We start from the raw sequence: 21,768 nt of genomic DNA on the forward strand, positions 1-21,768 counted from the left end.
ACCCTTCGTACCGCGGTAGCGCGCGCGCGCACGCGCCCAACAAAAGCATCTTTAGTTGTCGCAAGAATGAAGGACTTCAACACTGCGTGAACTGCTCTCGTATAGCATGCAAAAGGCTCACGATTCGCATCCACGACGCGTGATTGAGTGATCTGATTCCCGCCGGTCATGTGTCTAGCTTGTGCCCGCAATCACAAATCACCCTACAGCTCCGCGCACGACGTGCGAGCCTGCCGCCCCGCCGCGCGCGCATCGGTGCGTCCGACTTTTTGACCGGTCAGGCACACCTGATGACCGGTGCTGAACGTTGAGATGAGTTACTTGCGCATATCTTGGCTTACGCGCCTCTCGAGCGGCGTTGAAACAAATCGCGAATGCTGGCAGGTGCAGGTGCATGCTAGCTGAGACAACTTACGCGCCTCGTCGCGCAAGCTCAATTCGTAGTTGTTCGTGGTGGTCATGATGAGCGTCACGTCCACCAGACTTCATCACGATTTCTGAGCTATGAAAGCGGCTGCAAAGGTCAGCGGACAACGAAGGACTTGCCCGGACATAGCACTTAAAAATGTGACATCGCATCTTTGTGGCCTAGTCATTGCTGTCGACGTCGAAGGGTTGGCCACCGCTGCCGTGTGGCCGAGAAGAGGTGGGAATCTAGTTGTGACAGGCCAGGCAGGCCATGCAGCAGCAGCATCGGTGAGATCTTCAAAAAATTAAAGATTGACGAGGGTCGTTTGTCCTGGCAATCATAGGAGCGGGGCGCAGCAGCGCTGCTGCTCTCGTCACTCCTTTACTCACTGCACCGCGCGCTGCTGTTGCTCGTCGTGGATGCGGCATTCACCTGGCTCATCCCGTTTGAGGCACTCAGGCAGCCGCCGAGCGCGTTCAATTAGTTTCATGATACTTTCACCGCGTGCGCGCCAGTGCGCGATCTCGACGTCTCACATCGAGCTGCCATACCGGCAGGCAGGAGCGAGGCACTATGTCTCTCTCCGCTGTCTTGTCTTGGCGCAAAGTCGCGAGATGCCAAAGAAAGCACCGCATGGGGCATCTTCTGCCGGCAAGCATCGTAGCTGCAGGGGTCTTCCGCTCTCTCTATAATATATGTATACAAGGCCGCGCACAGTGTAAGTGGAAACTATCATGCATCAGCAGCCTCAGCAGCAGCTCTGCTGGCTGTACACACGCGCGCGGGGCATCCTATCAGTCGTTGAAGCCCATGCAGAGCGGGCAGATTGGCAGCAGCAGCAGCAACTCATCATCAAGCTGGCCGTCGCGCGCGCGCGCGGCAGCGGCGGCGGCCGCCATTCAGATTGACCTTCTCTCCTGATGAAGTCGCCAGCGGTTGGCGCAGGTCCATGTCAACCATATGGACTGTTGACTCTGATGACCACGCCTCTATCGCATAAACAACAAGGAATCGCGGAAATCACCACCACAAATGCTGGCACGGCGGTCCTGCGCCTAGGAGTGCCTTCATTAGTCGCAACCCCTGAATTGTTCGCGACTCTTTCACCCGAACTCTGCCCCTCTCACTCATTCCCACACCCATCAGCATCAAGAGCGACGCTTGTAATCTGCACGTCCCCGAGGTACGACCTAGCCAAGTCAGTCTTGATCTCGACTCGCGATCACAAATCTTCCACAATCGCAGTCATCAGTCCATCCAGTACAGCGATACGAATTTAAATCGACACCCAAAGCAGCGACGATTCCTTAGCCTCGCTGCTCCTGACGATCTGAGGACAAGCCCGGAAGGGGCGCTCACACTGAGTCTCCCGAGGGACGGCGTTCCGCTAAGTTGGCACGAGCCAATCGACCCCGCACGCGGTCTAGCTCACTTGCGCACCAAGATCATCAACACCGAGTTTTCGATCCATCACCAGACCACACTCACCATTGCTGAGAACGCGCGACGGCTGCGCTTCTGACGCCGTGGAGTCTCTAAATGCCCGCAGCGGTCATGGCGTACCCCGCGAGGAACGGCGGGGGCCCTTTCTCGCCGCCCTCCCCCAATACTATGCCGATGACGAACGGCCCTCCCATGGGTAATGGCTTCCAGAGTGGTTCGAGAAACGGCCTTGCCAGCGCGGGCATGATGGGCAGGAATGGAAGTTTGGGCGGTGCATCATCTGGCGCAGGAAGTGACGGAAGTATGCTCTCCCCACCCAACAGCGCCATGCGCTTCAATGGGGGCTTCACTGCTACCTCTAATTCGATGGCGAGCGAGCCTGGGAATTCCGCTACTGCCAGCGACGCACATAGAATGCGTCGTCCAAGACCAGACACCGAAGAGATCAAGCGCGTTGGGCGCATACACTATCAAGAACTGCTCACGTTCTTGAGGAGTCATCTTGCCAAAGGTGAGCAGCTCGCTTCACAAAACGGTCCCATCGCAATTCTGAGCTTGCCTCGTTCCATGTTTCTCAGGTCAAAACGGCCCCCGGAGCAATGCCCGCGAGAAGCTGACGCGTCTCAGCAAACAGCAATTTACAGAGCTCAGCACTGATGTTTACGATGAGCTTATGCGCCGATTAGACAGGAGTGGCAACGACATGCCACACCTCGCGGTGCGCGATGAGTTTCATCCGAAACGCAACCAGGCCAGACAAAAGCTGTCGACGTTGCCAAAGACACGCTTCAAAGACCTGTCGTCCGACGTCTTTTTCGAGCTCGAAAGGCGCTTTCCAGAGCTGAGGGACGAGTTCAGACCGGATGCAGCTGAGCGCGAAAGGGAGGAGAAGGCGCGCGTCGACGCCGAAGCTGTGGCTGCCGAGCGCAGTCGAGCGCCACCAATCAGTGCTCAACCTTCCACGGCGGACGTGATCATTCCAGCAAAGAGCACACTCGTCTCAGAGGATATTCCGCTGCCATACTCCCCAGGAGGTGGCGGGCGACCGCCAGATGATGAGACGAGTGGCGATACTGGTCCTCGTCCCAAGAAGGGTCACTCTTCTAGCTATACCGATCACTCTCGAGACTCACTCGCTTCCAACAGGGATCTAAATGGCGCGCCTGATAACCGCAGCACAATGTATTCACAGGCGTCCAGCGTCGGCACAGGATTTCTCAATGGCTATGCTGGCAGCCGAGCCACGGAGAGTGTCGCAAGCCCGAACCTGGTGAGCACCCGCGGCATGTATCGCACATCTCACCCTATGCCTGGCTCACCGTCGCTCTTGCACCCATCAGCAATCCTCTGCCACGTTTGGCATAGAAAAGCTACGCTCAGACTATGAATTCAGGATAGCGACCCTGAATCAGCGGCTCGGCGCTTTGGAAACTGAGAATGCTGAACTCAAGGAAGAAGTCGAGTCAACAGCTTCCAGCGCACGGGGTAAGCTTTTAGAGGCGAACGAGCACAGAGACAAGGCTAAGAATCTCGAGAAAGAGCTGGATGGCCTGCGCGAGCGTCATCGCACGCTGGAAGAGCAGCATCGCCAACACAAAGACGTGAGTCGCATGCTTGGCCAGGATGCGGGCCGGTCGTGCTTACCTCTGCACGCATTACCTCCCCAACCCAGTTGCACGAAGAGAAGCACACCCAGCTAGAGCAGACACTCAAGGCGCTAGACGACCTGCAGCGAGAGCATGAAGACTTGCAACACGAGCATGAACGGCAGCGCGTCGCTAGCGGGACTGGGAATGCGGCAGAGCTGTCGGAGCAGCTTGATGAGCTCCAGAGAGACTATGCACACCAAGAAGATCTTGTCAATGAGCTTCGCAGTGAGGTCACATCGTTGTTGGACGAAATCCGCCAGCTGTCCTCTCGCAACGACGAGATGATGGCAGAAAAAGAGTCCGATCTTGTGGTAGTTCGCGACCTCAACAACCAGATGCAATCGTACAAGCGCAAGTATGAGACGGCGAAGACGGAACTGCGCGCACTCAAGGCTACCTCGCAACTTTTCGTACAACCACCCAAGGCGGACGAAGTAATGCCGTCGACTGAAGGAGGCGCTATCGCAGACGTCAACTTGACCGCCTTCCAAAGCTCCATCGATGAGCTACTCTCGGCTGCACGATCAAAGACGCCAGGCAATGTCCTCCTGAGCATGAAGACGGTGGTGCTAGCGTCAACTTTGGTCACTGACGACGTGGTCAGATGGGAAGCTGCAAGCGGTGGAGAGCTTGCACCAGACGAGCGCGAACAGCTTGGGCTGCTGAAGAGCAAAGCCAGCAGCACGCTCAACAATCTCATGACCGCGTGCCGAAACCATGCGTCCAGCCAAGGCATGTCGCCCGTGAGTCTGTTGGACGCCGCTGCCAGCCACGTCTCTACCACCATCGTGGATCTGGCCAAGCTACTCAAGGTCCGAAAAGCCAGTCAAGCAGAGACAGAGGAGCTCGAAGCTACTTTCGCTCAGGGCTCGCTCCCCAACGGTCTAAGGCCATTGCACATAAATGCGCTAGCACAATCCAACAGCCGAGAGGCGCCGTTTTCGCCAACCACTGGGGCCCCGATTCCGGATTTCCGAGCGAGGCCTAGCCTTGACGATCGTCTGCAGCCAAGTGCGGCCAATGCTCCGTCTCCGAGGACGCGCTCAGGACCTGTGATGGGCCGCTACTCGCCCGTAGGCTATCGCCCGGACATTGGGAGAAAGAACTCTCAAGGCGAAGGATCCTGGCAAGGTAGTCGGCAGCGGACGGCCAGCTCTTCCTCCAACTCTAGCAATGCAGGGGCTTCCGCCAACATACCGGCTGTTCCCCCCATCACACAAGAAATGCGGCAAAAGTCATACGCGAGCAGCACTCGACCGTCTTCTGCCGCCAACACTAGCGCGCCTCCTAGTCCTGCTGCGCTTGGCAGATCGCCTTCAGGCTCGACACAGGCTCAGACACCCCCGTCTGGTCCGCTCGACGATTCCGAAGAGAATTGGGCTGAGCTTCGCAACTACATCGAAGTGCAGACCGAGAGTATTGTGCACGCCATCCAGTCCTTGCTATCGGCCATCAGAGAAGGCGCTACTGGAGTACAGCTGAGCGAGAATTTGGAGCAGATCACCACTATCGTGTCGTCCATCGTGGCTATCTCTAAAGACAATTTGCCCACTGGCCCTCGCGCTGCGGAAGGCGAAAGGATCCTGGCTGCCCTTCTAAGCGACTGTGAGAAGCTCTCTGAAATGCAGTCCAAGCCCGTATTCGACAAGGCGACCAAACGCACCATGGCGTCTGCAAGCTATGGCGTGGCAAAGGGTCTCAAGGCGCTCAACTCGCTGCTGTCGCCTCTCGATTAGGGGCTTGCTCTCTCGAAACTGAGGTTTTTTAATGCTGTTCTTCTACAATCCTGATCTCACTGCGCTCCTATCTTGCCCTTTGTACATGCTACGTTAGTTTTCGAGCCGACACCTGTGCCCTAGTTCCCCTCTTCTCGTCACGTCACGAAGAATGATATCATCTGTAGGCCCTTTCTCCTGCGGCATCTACACCTACCTCATTAATTGCACGTGATGCTCCGTCAACTTGGCTTGTGAGCCTAGTGTGTGGGACTTGGTCGCAGCATAGGCGAGTGATCAGACTCCGATCCAAGAGCGAGAGTGATTGTTGTTTTAGTCAAGACTCTCATCAAGTCATCAGCGGGTCTCTTCGCTCACACAACAGACTCGAGATTCAACGCGCACCTCATTCTTGAATCGGCAGAGCGTGAGACACGTGACCACGACGCGTTTGGCGCACGACGCGACGTGGCTTTTCTTGTTCTCGTTCTGTTCATGCACGCACCAACGTCGGCTTCGTGATCAAAACCGATGGAGCGATGATCGTGAGTCAGCCAGCGTCTGCAGTCACGACTCACGAGTGCGTTTCGGCAATAATCAACCGACGGGTTCAGCCTGTCCGACAATGAGACACTCAAAACTCTTCCTTGGCGTGTGATGATACCGCTGCCAAGCAATAAAGTCTTAGAAGCGCGTTGAGAGACCCTTCAACAACCTCCGAGAAGGCACATGAGACTCACAGCGATAACGCGCGAAGGAAAGCGTCAGCTCCTAGCTGCTACACGAGATGTGTGGACGATTGACGATTGCCTGCAGTGCGCGCGCGTTCCCTCTCATTGCTGCATGCTGAGCAGCATCGGACTGCAAAATGCCAGCGGACCTAGATCATTGTGTTCGCTGTGCACAGTCGTGAGTGACAGATCGACTCAGCAATTCAGTGGAATGTTTGGCAGGATTGACGCAAAGGGTCTGCGCTTGGCGCATGAGGTGCCCGAACAACTTTCAACGACACTCACGCAATCAAGTCGTGATGCTGATGATGATGACGCGCGCGCGCGAAGTTCCGACTCAACATCTACATCGCGGAGAAGCTGCGTGCCGCGGGCGTTGGTATGCGCTGCTGCTGCTGCGCTGCCTCTTTCGATCGCTTTCAGGCGTTCCTGCGCTGGCTGCTGTGTGTACTCACTTGCATGGGGATCAGGTTGCGCACGTCTCCATATCCTGCTGATGTGCGTGAAGTGAATTCGCAGGGTGACATCACCCTTTAAAAATCACGAATGTCACAACAATTAGCGGGTGGATTTCGAATCACGAATCAGAGCGAATGTCTCTCAACGCTACGAAAGTCGCAAATCAAATGACCGCACTATAATAATAATAATAATGTCTGCGGGCGCGCGTCTCCGAGCGCGCGCGATTCAGCGTGACAGGTGTTGTTGTGTCGCGATGTTGTTCTCCTGCACGGCGGCGGGTCGGAGGTGAGGCGCTGCTCAGCAGCTAGCAGATGCAGCAGCCCAGCGTTTCCGCCCAATTCGCTGGCTGTTGCTGCTCGCGGCAACCTTCAGACAGACTACGCGTCGGGACTTTCTCTTTAGCAGCTGCATAGCCACCTGGTCAGTCGCCTCATCACTCCAAATCTCCTGCCCGCCTGCCCGCCTGCCCGCCTGCCCGCCTGCCCGCCTGCCTGCCGCCCAATTCCGATTTGTAGCAAAGAAAGAAGCTGGCGGCTCGAACAGCCAGCGTAGACTTTCCTCTTTCCGAAGTTGCGTCGGGCACATGTCTCCCAACATCCTAACATCGTACCACACCCTTTGTCCCACCTTGCTATCCAAATCATATCAAATTTAGGCCACGTCGCTCCATTCGCGGTGCACTTCGAGCAGACCTCAGCCCGTCACGCCGGTCCTCGCTGCCGTTCGGAGAAAGTCTTGCAAGGCACGCTTCGGATACGAACTGCCACCACTCTGCCTGAGCCAGGCGATTTCGCTCCTGTCTAGTCTCCCAACATCGCCAGCACAGGCTCTGACGCGTCAGTCAACTAGGCAGCCGTCGTCCTTCAGTCCTCGTAGCCTCTCCAAAGGGCATCATCGTCATGACCTCGAACATCGAAGTTGCAATGCCTTCGCCAGAGGTCACCACCTCCGCCATCCTGGGCGCCTCGTCAAGCGGATGGGGCTCACCTCATCGAACACCACGTCGTCCGGCATTGGATCCTCAGCTGACCGGACAAAGCGACAGCGAGGGCTCGCCATCGAGGACAGTCGGAGCTGGCACATTTGCTGCGCTGCGCTCGCACGGGCTCGTTTCCAACAGCATCTTCAAGAACGCATCACCGCAAGGCGGTCAGCACGCCTCGCCCTCTTCAGGTCCCGACAGTCCGAACAGGAGAGGCGCCGGCACCCGCTCACCAGCCGCTGCAGATCCTCCACGAAGAGCGAGTGTGGAACGCCTTGCCAACACGAGGCACGCCCGACAGCCTTCAAACATCGAGAATCACTCGCCTTCATCCCACACTTCTCTTTCACCTTCCGCACAGCCAGCCAGAAAAAGTCAAGGCTTTGCTGAGCTTTCTCGCAGCAGCTGTGTAAGCAACTCGCCGTTCCGAAATGTCGCAAATGGCGGTGTCACTAGCCCCACGCGACCACTGGACCTGCCCAAAAATGCCTGGGCGAGAAGCGCAGCTGCCCGACAAGGGGCTTCCGCGTCTGCCTCTGTTCTGCGAGGATCACAAGATCCAGAGCCACACACTCCTACGGAAGAGCGACCTGTGCCGAACGATGTCTTCGGCACGCCCGAAAGGACGCCTCAAGCGAAGCGGCCACCTCCTTCTTCTGAGTCTTCGCCCACACGGAGATCAGCAGCTGAGGCTACTCCACGCGGTAATGGCAGCATTCCACCCGCCTACGTGCCAGGCGGACAATTGAACACGTCTCCTTCTCGCGGAAGTCTAGTGTCCAACCGCTTGCATGGGCCTCGCCACCTCCCAACCCCCGAGTCCAGCCCTTCATCTCGGCGCGAGCGCGAGCAAGAGCGCCGCAAGACAGTCACGTTCGACGAAGTTCTCGACGTGCAAGAATTTGATCGGGAAAGCTCGTTCGACCGAGAATCGATGCGAAGCGAGGGGAGCGGACTCAGCATGGCGTCCTCCGACCGTTCTGAAGGCTCTTCAGAGGAAGAGAGATTCTGGCGAGGCGAAAATGATGCGGCCGATCATCGCGCTGCCCAAAAGACGGCCCTGCAGGTGGTCAACGCGAGCCCCATCCCTCCACACAGCTCCGAAGATGACCGCGGCACCATGGATGACGAACCCATGCAAGACCTGTACAGTGGCACTTCTTCAGATGACAGTCGAGAAGTCTCCTCCATTGATGACCCGCCGAGCCCAAGACGCGGTCAAAGCCTTGCTATCCCAGATCGCTCATTCCGAAAGCGCTTTGCAGCCGCGGGCGACGATGGGGATGACAGCTTCGATCGAGATGCAAGTTTTGCTGATCTGAGCGGTATGCGGAGGGTTGACAGTATGGTGGACGAGCTGCTCTCAGCGTCTATCCTCAACAGCCCTGCTGGAGCAAAGGGGGCCTCAGAGAGCCTGCAAGACTCGCCACCGCGCAGGCGTCGCTCGAAGGTCGCAGCCAGCTCTGCTCCTGCGGGCGAATCTCTGATGCCGACCGCCGATGCTGCTCTCCCAGCGACTGGTCTCTCCTTGCCGGTGCGGACCGATGACCAAGCGCACGTTACTCAAGATGGCGCGTTGCTGGACCCTTTCGTCACTCCACGCACGCTTGCAAGCAACATCATTGAGGGTATGAGCTCAGCTCAGAGCTATCAAGCGTCTATTCATCATGTCTCTGAGAGAGAGCGCGACGACAAGACGAGGGCGGCTGAAACAGAGCCAACGCCGTCGATCGGCTCAGCAGCTGGCCTGTCAAAGCCCTTGCCTACGCTCCCGCCCTCAGAAAAACACTCCAGCACGAAAGCCGATCAGCTCTCCCTCGGAGATCTGCCGACTTTGCCCGATTGGAGTCCTTTGTTGATGAATCACAAGAGCTTGCCACCAGAAGATGCGTCAGAGCAGACAGAAGAGGCTACATCTGCTCGCGCGGAAGCACAGCGAGGTTCGGAACCTCTCCGAACCCCGTCGGGCAGAGGACGACCGCACATATCTCGTGATGCCGTTCTCTCGCGAGTCGCACGCGAAAAACGTGCTGAGCAGGAAGCACAAGCCCGCAGAGACTCTGCGGGGTCACATACATCATCGGGTAACCAGACGACCACTTCCAAGAGTCAAATTATCAGCAGTGGTCGCAGGACGGTTGAGCCGCAGCGCATCAGCTCCGCCGAACACCCCGCCCCAGCTCCTTGGGCACCGACTGCTGCGAATCCACCGGCCCGCAGTCCAATCCTCGAGCTCGAAGCCGCGAGCCCGCTGGAGCGCTTAGGTGCTGAAGTCGCCGCTGAGCAGGCGCAGCAGCCTCAGAGCGCAGGATGCAGCCCCAAGAAGCCGGCAACAGAAAGCACATGGTTTCAGCGCGAAGACAGCGCGGCTCCGGAGCTTGAGTCGCCGAGCGGAGATGCACCACTGGCATGCAGGCCGGGATCAGCGCTCGGCGTACCTGGGACAAGCGCTTCGAGCGACAATGGGCGCTTATCGCCTTCCACACTGGGCGCTCCTCCTCCGCCTGTCAGCCCGATGCAGAACGCACAGGCTATCATCGCTCGACGCCGATCGAAAAATGGCGGCAAAGGTCGGGGGAGGAGAAGCTTGAGCACAGGGGATGCCCTTGCTGAAGTCAGTGCTCCTCGTCCCAAGCCTTTTGCTCTGAATGAGGCAGAGGACGGAGGCTCTGCATTGATGGGAGGCAAGTCTCGTGCCATGAACCCTGATGTAGATGATGGGGAGGACGTCGATGACGATGCCGCTGAGACGGAGAGCCGTGAAGAGGTAGCGCGCGATTTGTACACAAGTCAAAGGCTCCTGGATGCGAGCGTGCAAAAGGCCATGGAGGTAGGATTTGGGAATGGCATCGAACGCGAAATCAGCCGCATCTATCGGCAAGGGGAGGTGAGCTGTTCTTCGTTGGAAATGCCGCAGTTGTCGGCTTTGTGTGACTGACACATGCTCAACCGCACACAGCACAAGTACAAAGTTAGCGATCGGGGCGCCTTTTCGGGCGTGGCTGACGATAAGCTAGGTCTACTCAACAGTTCGGTTGAGAAGGGCACTGGCAGAGCATGGCGCAGGCTTCGAAGACCTTCAGATATGCACGAATACGCCAAGGAAATGCGTGAATACCGCGCCTCGGAGAACCCTCGCAAGGCTACTGGCAAGGTCTTTGTGTTCATCGACGGCTTTATGCCCGCTCCTCAACTGCCTATTCCTCCTGCGCACAAGCCCACACGCTTCCATTGCATTCTCGACAACGGGCTGCACGTCGTCAAGACCGGCGATGCGATGCTGAAGCCGCCTGTTGGTTCGGGCGCCGGACCTACTGTCAGCAAAATTGGCCAGGAGTTCGAGCTCATCAAGCACAAGAACCTGGAATTCAGCCTTACACTTGTCATTGAGCGCAGCTCGCCGCACTTGGCGGAGACGCTTGCAGCGCCGCCAACGCCCTCGACCTCTGACAAGAAGCCTCCTAGCCTGGCGAAGGGCTTTAAAGGCCTTCTAAGCAGCCCTTTCCACAGCCCACGCAGAGGCAAGAGCACAGTCGTCGCGCCGCCGGCATCTCCAACTCGCGAGCCCATCTTGTCGTACCTTGCCAGGGATGGCACATTGGGCCGCGCCAGCATTGTCTTTGAGAGTGTGGCCGAGCAATCTCTTGGACGTTGCCACGTGGTCGAAGTGCCTGTGTTGGCAGGTCCGCAAGGACCTCAGAGAGGTCTGCTGAGGCTCAAACTCTTCTACTTGCCTGCTATGCCCAGCGTTCCTCGCGAATTGCTGCCCGACAATCTCAGCGAATGCATCAAGGGTATGCAGAACGCTGCGTGGCACAACTCCCCAGCTTGGATGGAGGGTGTGCTAACGCAACTTGGCGGCGATTGCACGACATGGCGACGCCGGCCGGTCAAGGCGCAGGGAGCGCATCTCATTGGCTACAATGAAATCACCAAGAAGCCCACGGTCAAGATCGATCTATCAAAGGCGGTGGCGGTGGAAGGAAGTTGGGACCCTCATTCTCGCAGCCCAGGCCCTCACACGCCATCTACAATCTCCATGTCGGCTCGTGCCAAGTCTTTCGTCGCAGCAGTGGAAGACGAAGAACCGGACGAGGCCTATCACGTCGAGCGTTCCTTTAGAATCACCTTTGCGGATGGGGAGCGAATCAACTTCTTTGCGGACACCGATGAACAAAAGGAGCAGTGGCTCGCATGCTTCGAACGGATGATCTCTCAGGAAATTCCGCCGAACCCAATGTGGGCGCAGGTCGCTCTCGAGCTGATCCGCGCACACCACCTTTCCAAGGCACAGAATGCCGCGATGGCGAATGGAGCTCCTGATAAAGACACTTCACGCGACATGGTAGCTTCAGACCGGGCAGGTCGTCAGCCTTCGCAGCTTTCGAAGCAAGGCCGCATCATCCCACCGACCGTGCGCGAAGAGTCGCCTACTCTGCAAGGGACACCCGTGAGGCCAACGTCGCAGCTGCCCGCACCAACCAGCACCTCGTCGCGCCTTAGGCCACGACCAATGAGCGAGGCTTATATCGATGGCGTCTCTTCGCAACGCAAGAGATGATCACCTATTGCGCTCCACACCGATCAGACCCTCTCCGTTCCGAGGCGGCATTTAATACTTCGTCTTCCAATCACCTGTCAATGTTCTTAGCGCGATATGCGCCCTTTTCATCTTGCGCCTCTCTTTAGTCCTCGCATCCCCGGTCTCGTCATGTTGTGTTTGCCGTCTCAACTCTCGACTGCGCAGATCAGATCTCTTACTCTCTCACATGGCCGCAGTGTCTCTTCTTCTCCGGATATTCTTCTCCTTTGCTCGATGTTGATCACAGTTGAATGGCATGCTTGAAGCACGCCGCTTACCGTTTGCACGTACCGCGCGCTTGCATCGCAACGTGCCTCAACGGCGTCTGGTTGGCCGTCAACTGCATCGAGGTGCAGAGCGTGAAGCGGCTTTCGCACCGACGCGTGCGCGTATGTCATACGCGTTCACGCGCACGTGTTAATTGATGTGTCGGCGCGTTACTTTGACGCACGACTCTTGACTCGTGACTTGAGTCAATCCATTTGTTTGGATCCAACACCGATAGCTGTTCGGGTTCGATCAGAATCACAAATCTTGGTGCGCGCTTCGCTGCTTCTCCTCGGCGAGGCTTCTTCTTCCCCCCCCCTCCCCCACCTCCCATTGCTATATTTGCCCCCACGCCTCTCGAGCCAGTGCAAACGGACGAAGTGTCCACTCTGACCGCATCCGAATCGCAAGATTCAGGAGAGCGGATCTGCCATGCCGTTCACACCTTTCATTCCTTCGGGGCCTACAGCTGCCTCTTCCAGACCTGTGCATCACTCTGAGCCCTCACAGGCCAAGCAGACTGAAGAGGCGTCATCGCAGACCGCACACGAGGCAAGCTCAAGCTCGTCCGCCTTGCAGCGGGACCCATCAGCTATTCAGGCGATACCTAGGAGCGCCGTGCACCAAATCACCAGCGGTCAGGTGGTCCTGGATTTGCAAGGTGCTCTCAAAGAGCTCATCGAGAATGCGCTTGACGCTGGGGCGACCAACATAGGTAAGCCTTGCAGTCATGAGCCTTGCTTCCGGCGCGTGCTTATGATACTGGCACACCTGTGCTACCGACGCAGAGGTCCGCTTCAAGGACTATGGCGGGGATAGCATAGAGGTGATTGACAACGGCAGCGGTATTGATCCCACCAACTATGAGGGCGTCGGTGAGTCTGGAGAGCGCAGGGCAAATGATCAAATGTCGAAGTTGACTCTCAAGATACGGCTTCGCCACCCTCTCTCTGCCTTGCACGAACAGGACTGAAGCACTACACGAGCAAGCTGGACTCCTTCGACGACTTGACCAGCGTATCGACATTTGGGTTCAGAGGAGAAGCCATCTCGAGCCTGTGTGCTTTGGCCAAGGTGCAGTTCCTCACCGCCACGAAGGAAACGGCACCCGTCGGAACAGTGCTTGAGCTGGGTGCCGACGGCTCTTTGAGGGACAAGAGAGGCAAGAGTGCGCGTCAGGTCAGTGGATCTTCTCATCACTCAGTTTGCGAAATGTGATGCAAGGATGCTCAAACCATGTAGCGTCGGTTGCTCAGCGCGGCACGACTGTCATCGTCCAGGATCTGTTCGCCTCTCTTCCCGTCAGACGGCGCGAATTCGAGAGGAACCTCAAGCGGGAATACGCCAAGGCCCAAAGTGTTCTGCAAGCCTACGCGCTGATCAGCAAAGGTGCGAGGTGGAGCGTCAGTAACACGCCAAAGGGAGGGTGAGTAGCCCAGCTCCAACGCTTCGACTCTCAGGCAAACAGCCAATATGAAGCTGACCGCGTCTTGTGTCCCGACCACTACTGTGCCTCCTTCTTAGTCGCAAGACTCCAGTCCTCTCTTTGCAGTCACCCGTAGGACCTGGCTACATGCTCAGCAACGTGAGCACGCTCTTCGGGGCAAAGACAGCTCAGACTCTCATGCCCATGAACCTTGAACTACAAACAAGTGGCTGTAGGCGCTCCCCTCGAAGGTTAAGGGCTGCCCAAACATGCAGAGTGCGCAAACGGAGACGCGTGAGCAGAGCCGACAGCGACGCTGTCAATGGGCCTTGTTCAGGCTCTGAAGCTGCTGACAGTGAGACGGACGAGGAAGACGATAGTCAGGAACGACGAGATGAGGACTCCGAAGGCGACAGTCCCTCCGTCATTAGGGTCGCGGGCTTGATTTCGAAGCCGCAAATAGGCCACGGCCGAGCTTCGACGGATCGTCAAAATCTTTATCTCAATGGCCGGCCCTGGGATAATGCACGCATTATACGAGCGTTCAATGAGGTCTATCGGTCGTTCAACACCAATCAAAGCCCGCTTTTGGTTGCCAACTTTGAAGTGCCTGGTTCTCGATACGACGTCAATGTCAGCCCCGACAAACGGACTCTGCTGATACACGACGAGACCCTCGTAACAGAGCAATTGAAGGTGAGTGGTGAATCTGCATGCTGCTTGTGGCCACGAGTGCAGCATCGACTTACTCAGTCGTGCAATTAGACTCAACTCGAGGCGGCATTTGCACCCTTTCGAGGGAGCTTCATGGTCTCGGACCTCGGCCCGGCTGCCAGCAAAGTACCCACGAAGCAATCGCAAATCAGCTTCGAAGCGCTCAACTCAAGCGTCGAGGACTATTCGAGAGGGGACACGCGCGCAGAGGTCGCTGATTGCGCTTCACAAGAATCCGGCACGACAGCCTCGCCTATGCGCACGTCGAGTGACATGGACGAGCTACTCAGCTCACCAGCTGCCGAATCAGAAGGATCAACAATGAGAACTCAAGACTCTTCTCCGCGTTTGGTCGAGCGAACTCTTGCCGCGCAGGGCCAAGCGGATGGAATCAATGCGGATCATGTGATCGAGCGCGAGGCAGAAAGCGCTGCTGCTTTCCCGCAATCTGCGAGGCCCAGCACAAGCTCGCAAGTGCTGACACCACCTGCAGACTCCCTTCTCGAAGCGACCGGCAAGCTCTCAACACAGCATGACCGCATTGTGCCAGGGACCAGGATGGAACACCTTCCCCGTCTTACTGCTCCATCTGTCTCGGCGGCGTTGGCGAACGGGGACGACTCACCTTCTGGTGTACGAAGCATCGACCTTCCCACCCATTCCGCTTCACGAGCTTCGCATATTTCCAAATTTGGCAGCTCGAGCTTCAAGCTTGACTTGCGCAGCACGCTGGCAAAGTACGCTCCGCCAGGCTCGATGGGGGATCTTAGCGCGGAGCCTTTGCAAGACCCGGACGCGCTTGAGCACCATGAAAGCTCGCCAGCGAGCGAGATGCTCGAAGACCCTCCAATGCCAGCCAGCGGCTCTGAAGCACCCGAGGACGAAGAGGGGATGACAGACAACTTGGTCGAGGATGAGGATGCTGAGCGGAACCTTCACTTGGACAATCTTGACGATGGCGCGTCTAGTCTGACTGACTTTGACAAGTCTTTGCAAGCTCGATCTTACCGCGACGAAATTTTGAGCTTCATCAATGCCAGCGAAAGTCTGCTTAGCCTCGATATGGGCGATCTCGAGAGCCGAATTCGGGCGGCGGCTTTCCCGGGCGAAGGAGAGGCAAAATCTGCCCGCTCGTCCACCCAAGCTCAGCAGCAGAAAGATGCAGATCAGCAGGATTCCATTCGGGGAGCAGGGGTCAGCGCGCAAGATGGAGCAGCAGTGGAGCGCGAGCTCAGTCGTGTCATCAACAAAGCTGATTTTAAAGACATGCAAGTTGCAGGGCAATTCAATCTCGGATTCATCATTGCTCGTAGACGAACACACGCTGGCGAATTAGCCAAGGCGATGGACGATCTTTTCATTGTGGACCAGCATGCATCTGACGAGAAGTACAACTTCGAGACCTTGCAGCGTGAGACGCGAATAAGAGGCCAGCGTCTCATAAGGTGAGTTCTCGTGACAGTGTCTTGCTATGAAGTTGCTTAGAAGGTCATTGCTCACGTTCAACAACCTCAGTCCGCGAGTACTCGAGCTCTCTCCCGCTGATGAATTGGTCGCCGCCGAACACATCGAGGCGATCCAACTGAACGGTTTTGAGCTCCAGTTCGACGAGGGCGCCTTGCCTGGCACCCGCCTCAGATTGATCTCACAGCCCGTCAGCAAGGGTACTGTGTTTGGTGTAGCAGGTAAGCCTCGATCAATGCAGCTCAATGTCAAGGGAGATGCGCTGATCGCACGAAAATGCTTGCCTTGCAGATCTCGAGGAGCTCATTCACCTGCTATCAGACACGGTGCCCGGAGGCAGCGCTTCTCGCAGCGTGCGCTGCTCGAAAGCTCGTGCAATGTTTGCCAGCAGAGCTTGTCGGAAGAGCGTCATGATTGGAAAAGCATTGAACCAGAGACAAATGTCAAACATCCTCCTACACTTCAGCGAGATCGAGCAACCCTGGGTGAGTGGTGCGTCCATGTGACCTTTTGTTGCTTTTCTCGGCGCAAATTTTCTGAAACATGCCCGTGCGCCTCCACGGCAGAATTGCCCTCACGGCAGACCTACGATGAGGCACCTTGCAGACTTGAAGCACGTCAGAGTCGCTTCAAGTGGGGTGGAGGGGCACAAACGTTTTGCGAGAAGACCCGTAGACTGGTCTCGCCTAGGAAAGATCTAAGTGAATGATGCAACACGAAGGCCTTTTGCCATATCTATTGCATGCACATTTTCACCATCTTGTGTCGGATGATTCGATCGGCCAGCCAACCAGCCGTGCTGCACTAAGCGGTGGAGCATACATGACATGCACAGCAGGTGACGCGACAGGCGAGCGTTGCGAGGCGTGGTTGAGGGCAACGCGCGCCATGCAACCTTGACCGTGGTGCACTAATCACGAATGGTGATGGCAATATGTGGACGCACTTCACCTTCTGCGAGGCAATGTCCACTGTACGCTCAATGCGACAAACTCTCATGTCTAGTATTGGGCAAGGCCAAGCCCAAGCGCCTGCTTCACTGGGCGAAATGTCTTCAAGACTGCTCAATTGCGGTGATGCAGCACAATCGACGTCGCGTCGAGGATATGCCATCGTGATGATTCATTTTCAGCTCCTCCTCAGAGCGTCCTGTAATAGCGTTCTGAGGTATGCGTAGCGTCTCTTTGCACGCAAGAAGGACAGCTCAAGAGTCCGCTCATCGTCCAGCGCTATGTGACCTTCGGGCAGTGCTTTGCCACTTGCGAGCAGGCTCTGCAGATCCTTCAATCCCGAGCTGCTGCTGTTTGAATCTTGCTTGAGGCTCTGCACCTCTGACTTGGGTGTTCTGTGTACACAAGCACATCTACCTGCCTGGTAAAGGTGGCTCAAAGTGGGTGCTGCAGTTCGTTCGTCCATCGTCGTACTCAAGCAGATGGCTATGTGCGACGAGGCGAGAGCAGATTCGAAGGCTGAGCAATCGGAGAGCAGGTGGGTTTTGTAGATGTCGAAAGAGCTGACCAGAGGTACATTGCGGATGTGCAAGCGTTGCCGGTCTGTTGCTTTTGCTGAGCAGACTACCGTCATTTCCTCGGGATCCCATCTGGCCGCTGGTATCGTGGTATCCGAGAGCGCACCCGCAATGGCGAGCATGCAAGCGTCCAGGACCCCCCCGTCGTAGCTCAAGCAGACCAGATCGATGTACAAGCACCAAGCTGCTTCCCCTTCTTGGATCGATAACGTCGTCAGATCGACAGGATTGGAAGAGTCCAACAGGTTGATGATCCTGCTGGTCAGTACCTGAGCTTCCTCTGAAGGAGGACCCGATTTGAACCTGGGACTGCAAATGGGACTGAGATCCAGCGAGGGCACGATCCAGCCTCTATCTTTTCGCTTTTCTGGATCATAGGTTTGAGACTCGATCCTGCCGATTTCTGCTGTTACACCTGCGACGATGGTAGTCTGACCCAGACGGACCGTGCAGCTTCCCAAGGCTGTGCTGATGCTGCCTGTGACGATATCAACGGACCTGAAGTCGAACGAAGAGCGTCCATCTTCGCGGACCGAAGGCTCTGCATCGAGAAATGAGGCCAGATAGGCGTGCGGATGCAGCCGCTTGAAGATGGTAGCCTGTGTCTCTACATTCGTCACCGCAGCGGCAGAGGTGGATGCCTCGCTGGAAGCCATGTGATCTGATCGAAATGGCGGCAAGCCAGCGGACGTGACGCGAGGCGAGCAGGCGAGCAAGCGTTGACGAGGTGGTCGAGCGATGCGGGTGTGCCTGGCAGTCGTGAGTGGTGGAGCGATGGCATTCAAATTCAGTCCGGTGATGGTGCAAATAGCAGGAACCGATGCAGTAGGTGGGTGCGGCTCGACACCAACCATTCACTCAACTGTGACTATGCATGCATTCCAGACATTTTCTCTCGCACGGTATTCGTACAGCTCTGCGCGAGAGAGTAAAATCATGAATCTGAATGTAACTTTGGAAATCACGATTACCACAGCAGCGCGCACCGCAAGACGCGTCGAGGACGACGCGTAAACGAGCACGATCAAGCGACGAGCGCATGCCGCCCGCCGCACGCGAAGCAGTGAATGCTCACGTTGACTCGCTCTCGACTTCAAGTGTGAGTGGGAATGTCTCCACTCAGTCACTTGGTAAGCTCGTCTACGGATCCAGCACCTTAAAAGCTTTCGTTACCTCGCTGTGGCGCGCACTCTCTCAATCCGCACCGAGATCGCAGCCTGCCGGGCCGAAGAAGATCAGGCAGACCCTTTTGACCAAGACAACAGAGTAACTCTCAAAAACGCAAAGTCGTGTCCACATTTGTCGCTCATCTACGCCAACGAGTATGTCTTCAGATGTAGAGATGGAGGACGCGTCGGGCGGTGGACAGGCGACGGAGAATGGCAACAGCTCCTGGCCTTCCAAGGGTCTCGACAAGGGCAAGGGAAAAGCAAAGGCTAAAGAGGAGGAGAATGAAGATAGCGTGGATCTTTTGCCTTGGTGAGCTGCCAGCGGCACGGGTTGGGATGGGATAGAGAGTGAGCGTGGCTGCCCAAAGACTGACGACCTGTTCGAATGGCTGCTCGCACAGGGTGGAAAAGTATCGTCCTAGCACGCTGGACGACCTCGTTTCTCACAAGGATATCACAGCGACGGGTAAGTCGACTGTCTGTTTAGGAACGCAGCCTCTCGATGTGCCTTCTCCGCTTCTCGTCGAAATTGACTGCCGACGCTTCGGCTGGCAGTCGAACGCTTCATCGATGCGAACAGGTTACCTCACCTGCTCTTCTACGGTCCGCCGGGAACGGGCAAGACGAGCACGATCCTGGCAATGGCCAGGCGCATATACGGAGAGCGGTGGAAGAACAATGTGCTCGAGGTAAGTCGTGCAGCCTTGTGCTTCTTGCGCGAACAGGTGCGTTTCGCTCCTTGCCTTGGTGCTCACTCGCCAAATTCGTACCTGCCACTCCCTCGACATCGCGCAGCTCAATGCCTCAGACGATCGAGGAATAGAAGTCGTACGAGAACAGATCAAAAGCTTTGCTAGCACGAGGAACGTCTTTAGCGCTGTTGGAGGCGGTACCACTGCTGCACCTGGCGGCTACAAGCTCATTGTACTAGACGAGGCAGATGCGATGACCACCGCTGCTCAGGGCGCGTTGCGGCGAGGTGAGTGAACTCAATGATCAGCGCGACGCTGCACTCCCTTGGCCTAGGCTCCGTGTCAAGGGATGAAGCTTACTGCCCATGTTGCCGCGTTCATCGCAGTCATCGAGCAGTATACGAGGAACGTGAGGTTCTGCATCATTTGCAACTACGTCAACAAAATCATCCCTGCCATTCAATCAAGGTGCACGCGATTTAGATTCAACCCACTGGAAATGGACCAGGTCGAAGGCCGATTGGACCATGTTATCGACAGCGAAAAGTGAGTGTGGCTTGGAGCGTCTGGCATAGGGGACGCACTTCTCAGAAGTGCTTTGCTGAAACCCCAACCTGGATCGCAGGTGCAATGTGACCCAAGATGGCAAGGAAGCCTTGCTGAAATTGAGCAAAGGGGACATGCGTAGAGCTCTCAACATCTTGCAAGCTTGTCATGCTGCGTATGAAGACAAGATCGACGAGACTGCAGTGTATGCGTGCACGGGCAACCCTCATCCGAGCGATATCGAGCTGATTGTGGGCAGCATGATGAATGACGAGTTCTCCACAAGCTACAACTGTACGTGCCAGCGAGTTGACATACTGAATGAGCTCACGTCCACTGACGCCGCCGTTCCATCTGCCTGGACCAGATGTGTCGTCATTGAAAGTCTCGAAAGGCATGGCCATGGCAGACATGGTCAGCGGCATTTACGACTTTCTGATGACGCTCAAATTGCCCCCGACCGCGCGCATCTATCTGCTGGATCAACTCGCCACGATCGAGTGAGTTTGCTCGCGACGCCCGCAATCCACACTTGACTTACGTCCCACTTGCATGGCTCTTCTCTCATGACTCAGGCACCGACTGAGCACCGGGTGCTCTGAGCGTATCCAACTATCAGCGCTGCTGGGAGCGGTAAAGGTCTCTGTGCAACTCGCCGACAAGGCAAAGAAAGCAGGTCATAAAGCCAAATGATTTCCCGCACGTGTACACAAACGACCCCGAATGACACATGGGAAGGCACAAAGCATGCATGCAAGTCACCCAAATTTTGTTAAGATCCATTGGTAGGAGGCCCCGCAATGTCGAGCATCTCAAGGCACTACGCGCGTCTCCTCCCATTCCTCATGAGCTCCTTTGCCAGTGCCTTCGCTTTTGCGCTTGAACACGCTCCGTCTGTCTCGATTGAGGTCGACCACGTCCACCTCGCGAGGTAGCAGGACCACGAGAGCGAAGCTGGAGACAGATTGAGCAGTCATCGAGGTGTAGAGGCGATGTAAGGGTCAGAGAAGCCAAGGCTCGCAAAAGTGACACTCTTGAACCCAGAAAAGGGCCGAGGGCCCAAAGGGCTACCTCGAGTGACTCACTTCTCATTGCTCTTCTCTAGCAGCTTCTCTTGTTCGTCGGTGATTCCTTCGTCCGTAGGCTTTGGTAGTTCCAAAGGCCAAGGGCTCGCATCTCCTTTGCCTTCTCCTTCGCCTGGTCCGTCGCCGCGAGAATTGCCCTGAGGATGATCGGAGCCGGGTGTAGGTCTGGCAAAGGAAGCCAACAAGGAAGGGCTGAGCTTTTCAAAGATTCTCTTGCGCTCTTGTTGCCAATCCCATGATTGACCGGAGATCTTCGGCGGGGCGGCTTCGGAGGGCAAAGGCCGGAGTGTTGGATGATTGGCATGGGGCACGAGGTGCAAAGTGCCCGTGATTCGAAACTATCGGGTAGCACCTTCGAGTCAGCCAATGAGCACCGTTTAGCAGAATTGTCCAGCGTCCCCCGCTTCTCTTTTCCCATCTGCGCACTAACCTGCAGCTTCGACGGATCGTGCCACCAAGCAATCTGAGCCTGAGCGCTTCCCGTCCTTTCTATGCTGTCCCGAATCTGTTGCGCTTTGGGAGCCCTAACGTCCGTCGTGGTTAAAAGCGCCGTTCCACAGGCAAACCCATCCAGCGCCGGCTCTACACCCTCTGGCGTATCTGCTCTCTTCTCGTTCACAAAGCCACGGTGAACGACGTATCGGACTTGAGGAGTAGGTGGGGAACCTGGGATCACGCTCGAAAGTGCGTAGTACACTGCTCCCCCCCCCCCCCACCCCACCCCAGAAGAATGCGAGGTTCAGCGAGCCGTCTCGCAAGCGCAAAATCACATCAAGCTTCGATACTCACACACAGAGCCATCGTTCTTGATGTTCTCAGCTATGCTCTTTGCGATCAGCGTCTTCCATCTTGGATCCGCAACAGGTGCTGCTGCTGCCGAAGCCATCTTCGCCCGTTGAGTGTG

The 21,768-nt window shown here is 56.6% G+C and overlaps 6 protein-coding genes across 6 annotated transcripts; 4 read left to right on the forward strand and 2 right to left on the reverse strand.

Moving 5' to 3' along the window:
• Positions 1-1,963: 1,963 nt before the first annotated feature.
• On the forward strand, positions 1,964-5,237 carry IE81DRAFT_348772 (hypothetical protein; the record flags this gene model as incomplete). The annotated part of the gene is made up of 4 exons (XM_025516296.1): positions 1,964-2,363; positions 2,431-3,122; positions 3,193-3,453; positions 3,525-5,237. 4 exons carry the CDS (start codon positions 1,964-1,966, stop codon positions 5,235-5,237), a joined length of 3,066 nt encoding a protein of 1,021 aa, XP_025368146.1.
• A 1,626-nt stretch (positions 5,238-6,863) lies between these two features.
• Positions 6,864-12,243, forward strand: IE81DRAFT_325080 (hypothetical protein). The gene is made up of 2 exons (XM_025514408.1): positions 6,864-10,278; positions 10,351-12,243. Exons 1-2 carry the CDS (start codon positions 7,309-7,311, stop codon positions 11,950-11,952), a joined length of 4,572 nt encoding a protein of 1,523 aa, XP_025368147.1. The 5' UTR covers positions 6,864-7,308; the 3' UTR covers positions 11,953-12,243.
• Positions 12,244-12,463: 220 nt separating this feature from the next.
• IE81DRAFT_199237 (DNA mismatch repair protein MutL) lies at positions 12,464-16,655 on the forward strand. Its single transcript, XM_025510867.1, has 9 exons — positions 12,464-12,955; positions 13,029-13,115; positions 13,208-13,419; positions 13,497-13,666; positions 13,765-14,362; positions 14,432-15,825; positions 15,896-16,065; positions 16,136-16,329; positions 16,411-16,655. The coding sequence occupies exons 1-9, from the start codon at positions 12,673-12,675 to the stop codon at positions 16,543-16,545; spliced, it is 3,243 nt and encodes a 1,080-aa protein (XP_025368148.1). The 5' UTR covers positions 12,464-12,672; the 3' UTR covers positions 16,546-16,655.
• Positions 16,656-17,248: 593 nt separating this feature from the next.
• On the reverse strand, positions 17,249-17,965 carry IE81DRAFT_282304 (hypothetical protein; the record flags this gene model as incomplete). Its single annotated transcript, XM_025511532.1, has 1 exon — positions 17,249-17,965. A coding segment is annotated over one exon (717 nt), but the record flags the coding sequence as incomplete, so codon positions are not given.
• A 429-nt stretch (positions 17,966-18,394) lies between these two features.
• IE81DRAFT_325082 (putative RFC3-DNA replication factor C, 40 kDa subunit) lies at positions 18,395-20,546 on the forward strand. The gene is made up of 8 exons (XM_025514409.1): positions 18,395-18,851; positions 18,943-19,007; positions 19,097-19,230; positions 19,337-19,520; positions 19,620-19,779; positions 19,859-20,073; positions 20,147-20,279; positions 20,355-20,546. Exons 1-8 carry the CDS (start codon positions 18,697-18,699, stop codon positions 20,470-20,472), a joined length of 1,164 nt encoding a protein of 387 aa, XP_025368150.1. The 5' UTR covers positions 18,395-18,696; the 3' UTR covers positions 20,473-20,546.
• A 45-nt stretch (positions 20,547-20,591) lies between these two features.
• On the reverse strand, positions 20,592-21,750 carry IE81DRAFT_331268 (hypothetical protein; the record flags this gene model as incomplete). Its single annotated transcript, XM_025515233.1, has 4 exons — positions 20,592-20,733; positions 20,865-21,202; positions 21,295-21,530; positions 21,654-21,750. 4 exons carry the CDS (start codon positions 21,748-21,750, stop codon positions 20,592-20,594), a joined length of 813 nt encoding a protein of 270 aa, XP_025368151.1.
• Positions 21,751-21,768: the final 18 nt, after the last annotated feature.

The sequence above is a fragment of the Ceraceosorus guamensis genome (assembly GCF_003144195.1).
Source record: "Ceraceosorus guamensis strain MCA 4658 unplaced genomic scaffold IE81scaffold_52, whole genome shotgun sequence".
NCBI lineage: Eukaryota > Fungi > Basidiomycota > Exobasidiomycetes > Ceraceosorales > Ceraceosoraceae > Ceraceosorus > Ceraceosorus guamensis.

Bases quoted from the DNA above. Each gene is read 5' to 3' on its own strand.
- IE81DRAFT_325080 (XM_025514408.1), top strand. From the start codon at position 7,309: ATGACCTCGAACATCGAAGTTGCAATGCCTTCGCCAGAGGTCACCACC. The intron at 10,279-10,350 runs GTGAGCTGTTCT...AACCGCACACAG, and splicing joins GCATCTATCGGCAAGGGGAG to CACAAGTACAAAGTTAGCGA.
- IE81DRAFT_199237 (XM_025510867.1), top strand. From the start codon at position 12,673: ATGCCGTTCACACCTTTCATTCCTTCGGGGCCTACAGCTGCCTCTTCC. The intron at 13,116-13,207 runs GTGAGTCTGGAG...TTGCACGAACAG, and splicing joins CACCAACTATGAGGGCGTCG to GACTGAAGCACTACACGAGC. The intron at 16,330-16,410 runs GTGAGTGGTGCG...CCTCCACGGCAG, and splicing joins GCGAGATCGAGCAACCCTGG to AATTGCCCTCACGGCAGACC.
- IE81DRAFT_325082 (XM_025514409.1), top strand. From the start codon at position 18,697: ATGTCTTCAGATGTAGAGATGGAGGACGCGTCGGGCGGTGGACAGGCG. The intron at 18,852-18,942 runs GTGAGCTGCCAG...CTGCTCGCACAG, and splicing joins AGCGTGGATCTTTTGCCTTG to GGTGGAAAAGTATCGTCCTA. The intron at 19,780-19,858 runs GTGAGTGTGGCT...CCTGGATCGCAG, and splicing joins CATGTTATCGACAGCGAAAA to GTGCAATGTGACCCAAGATG.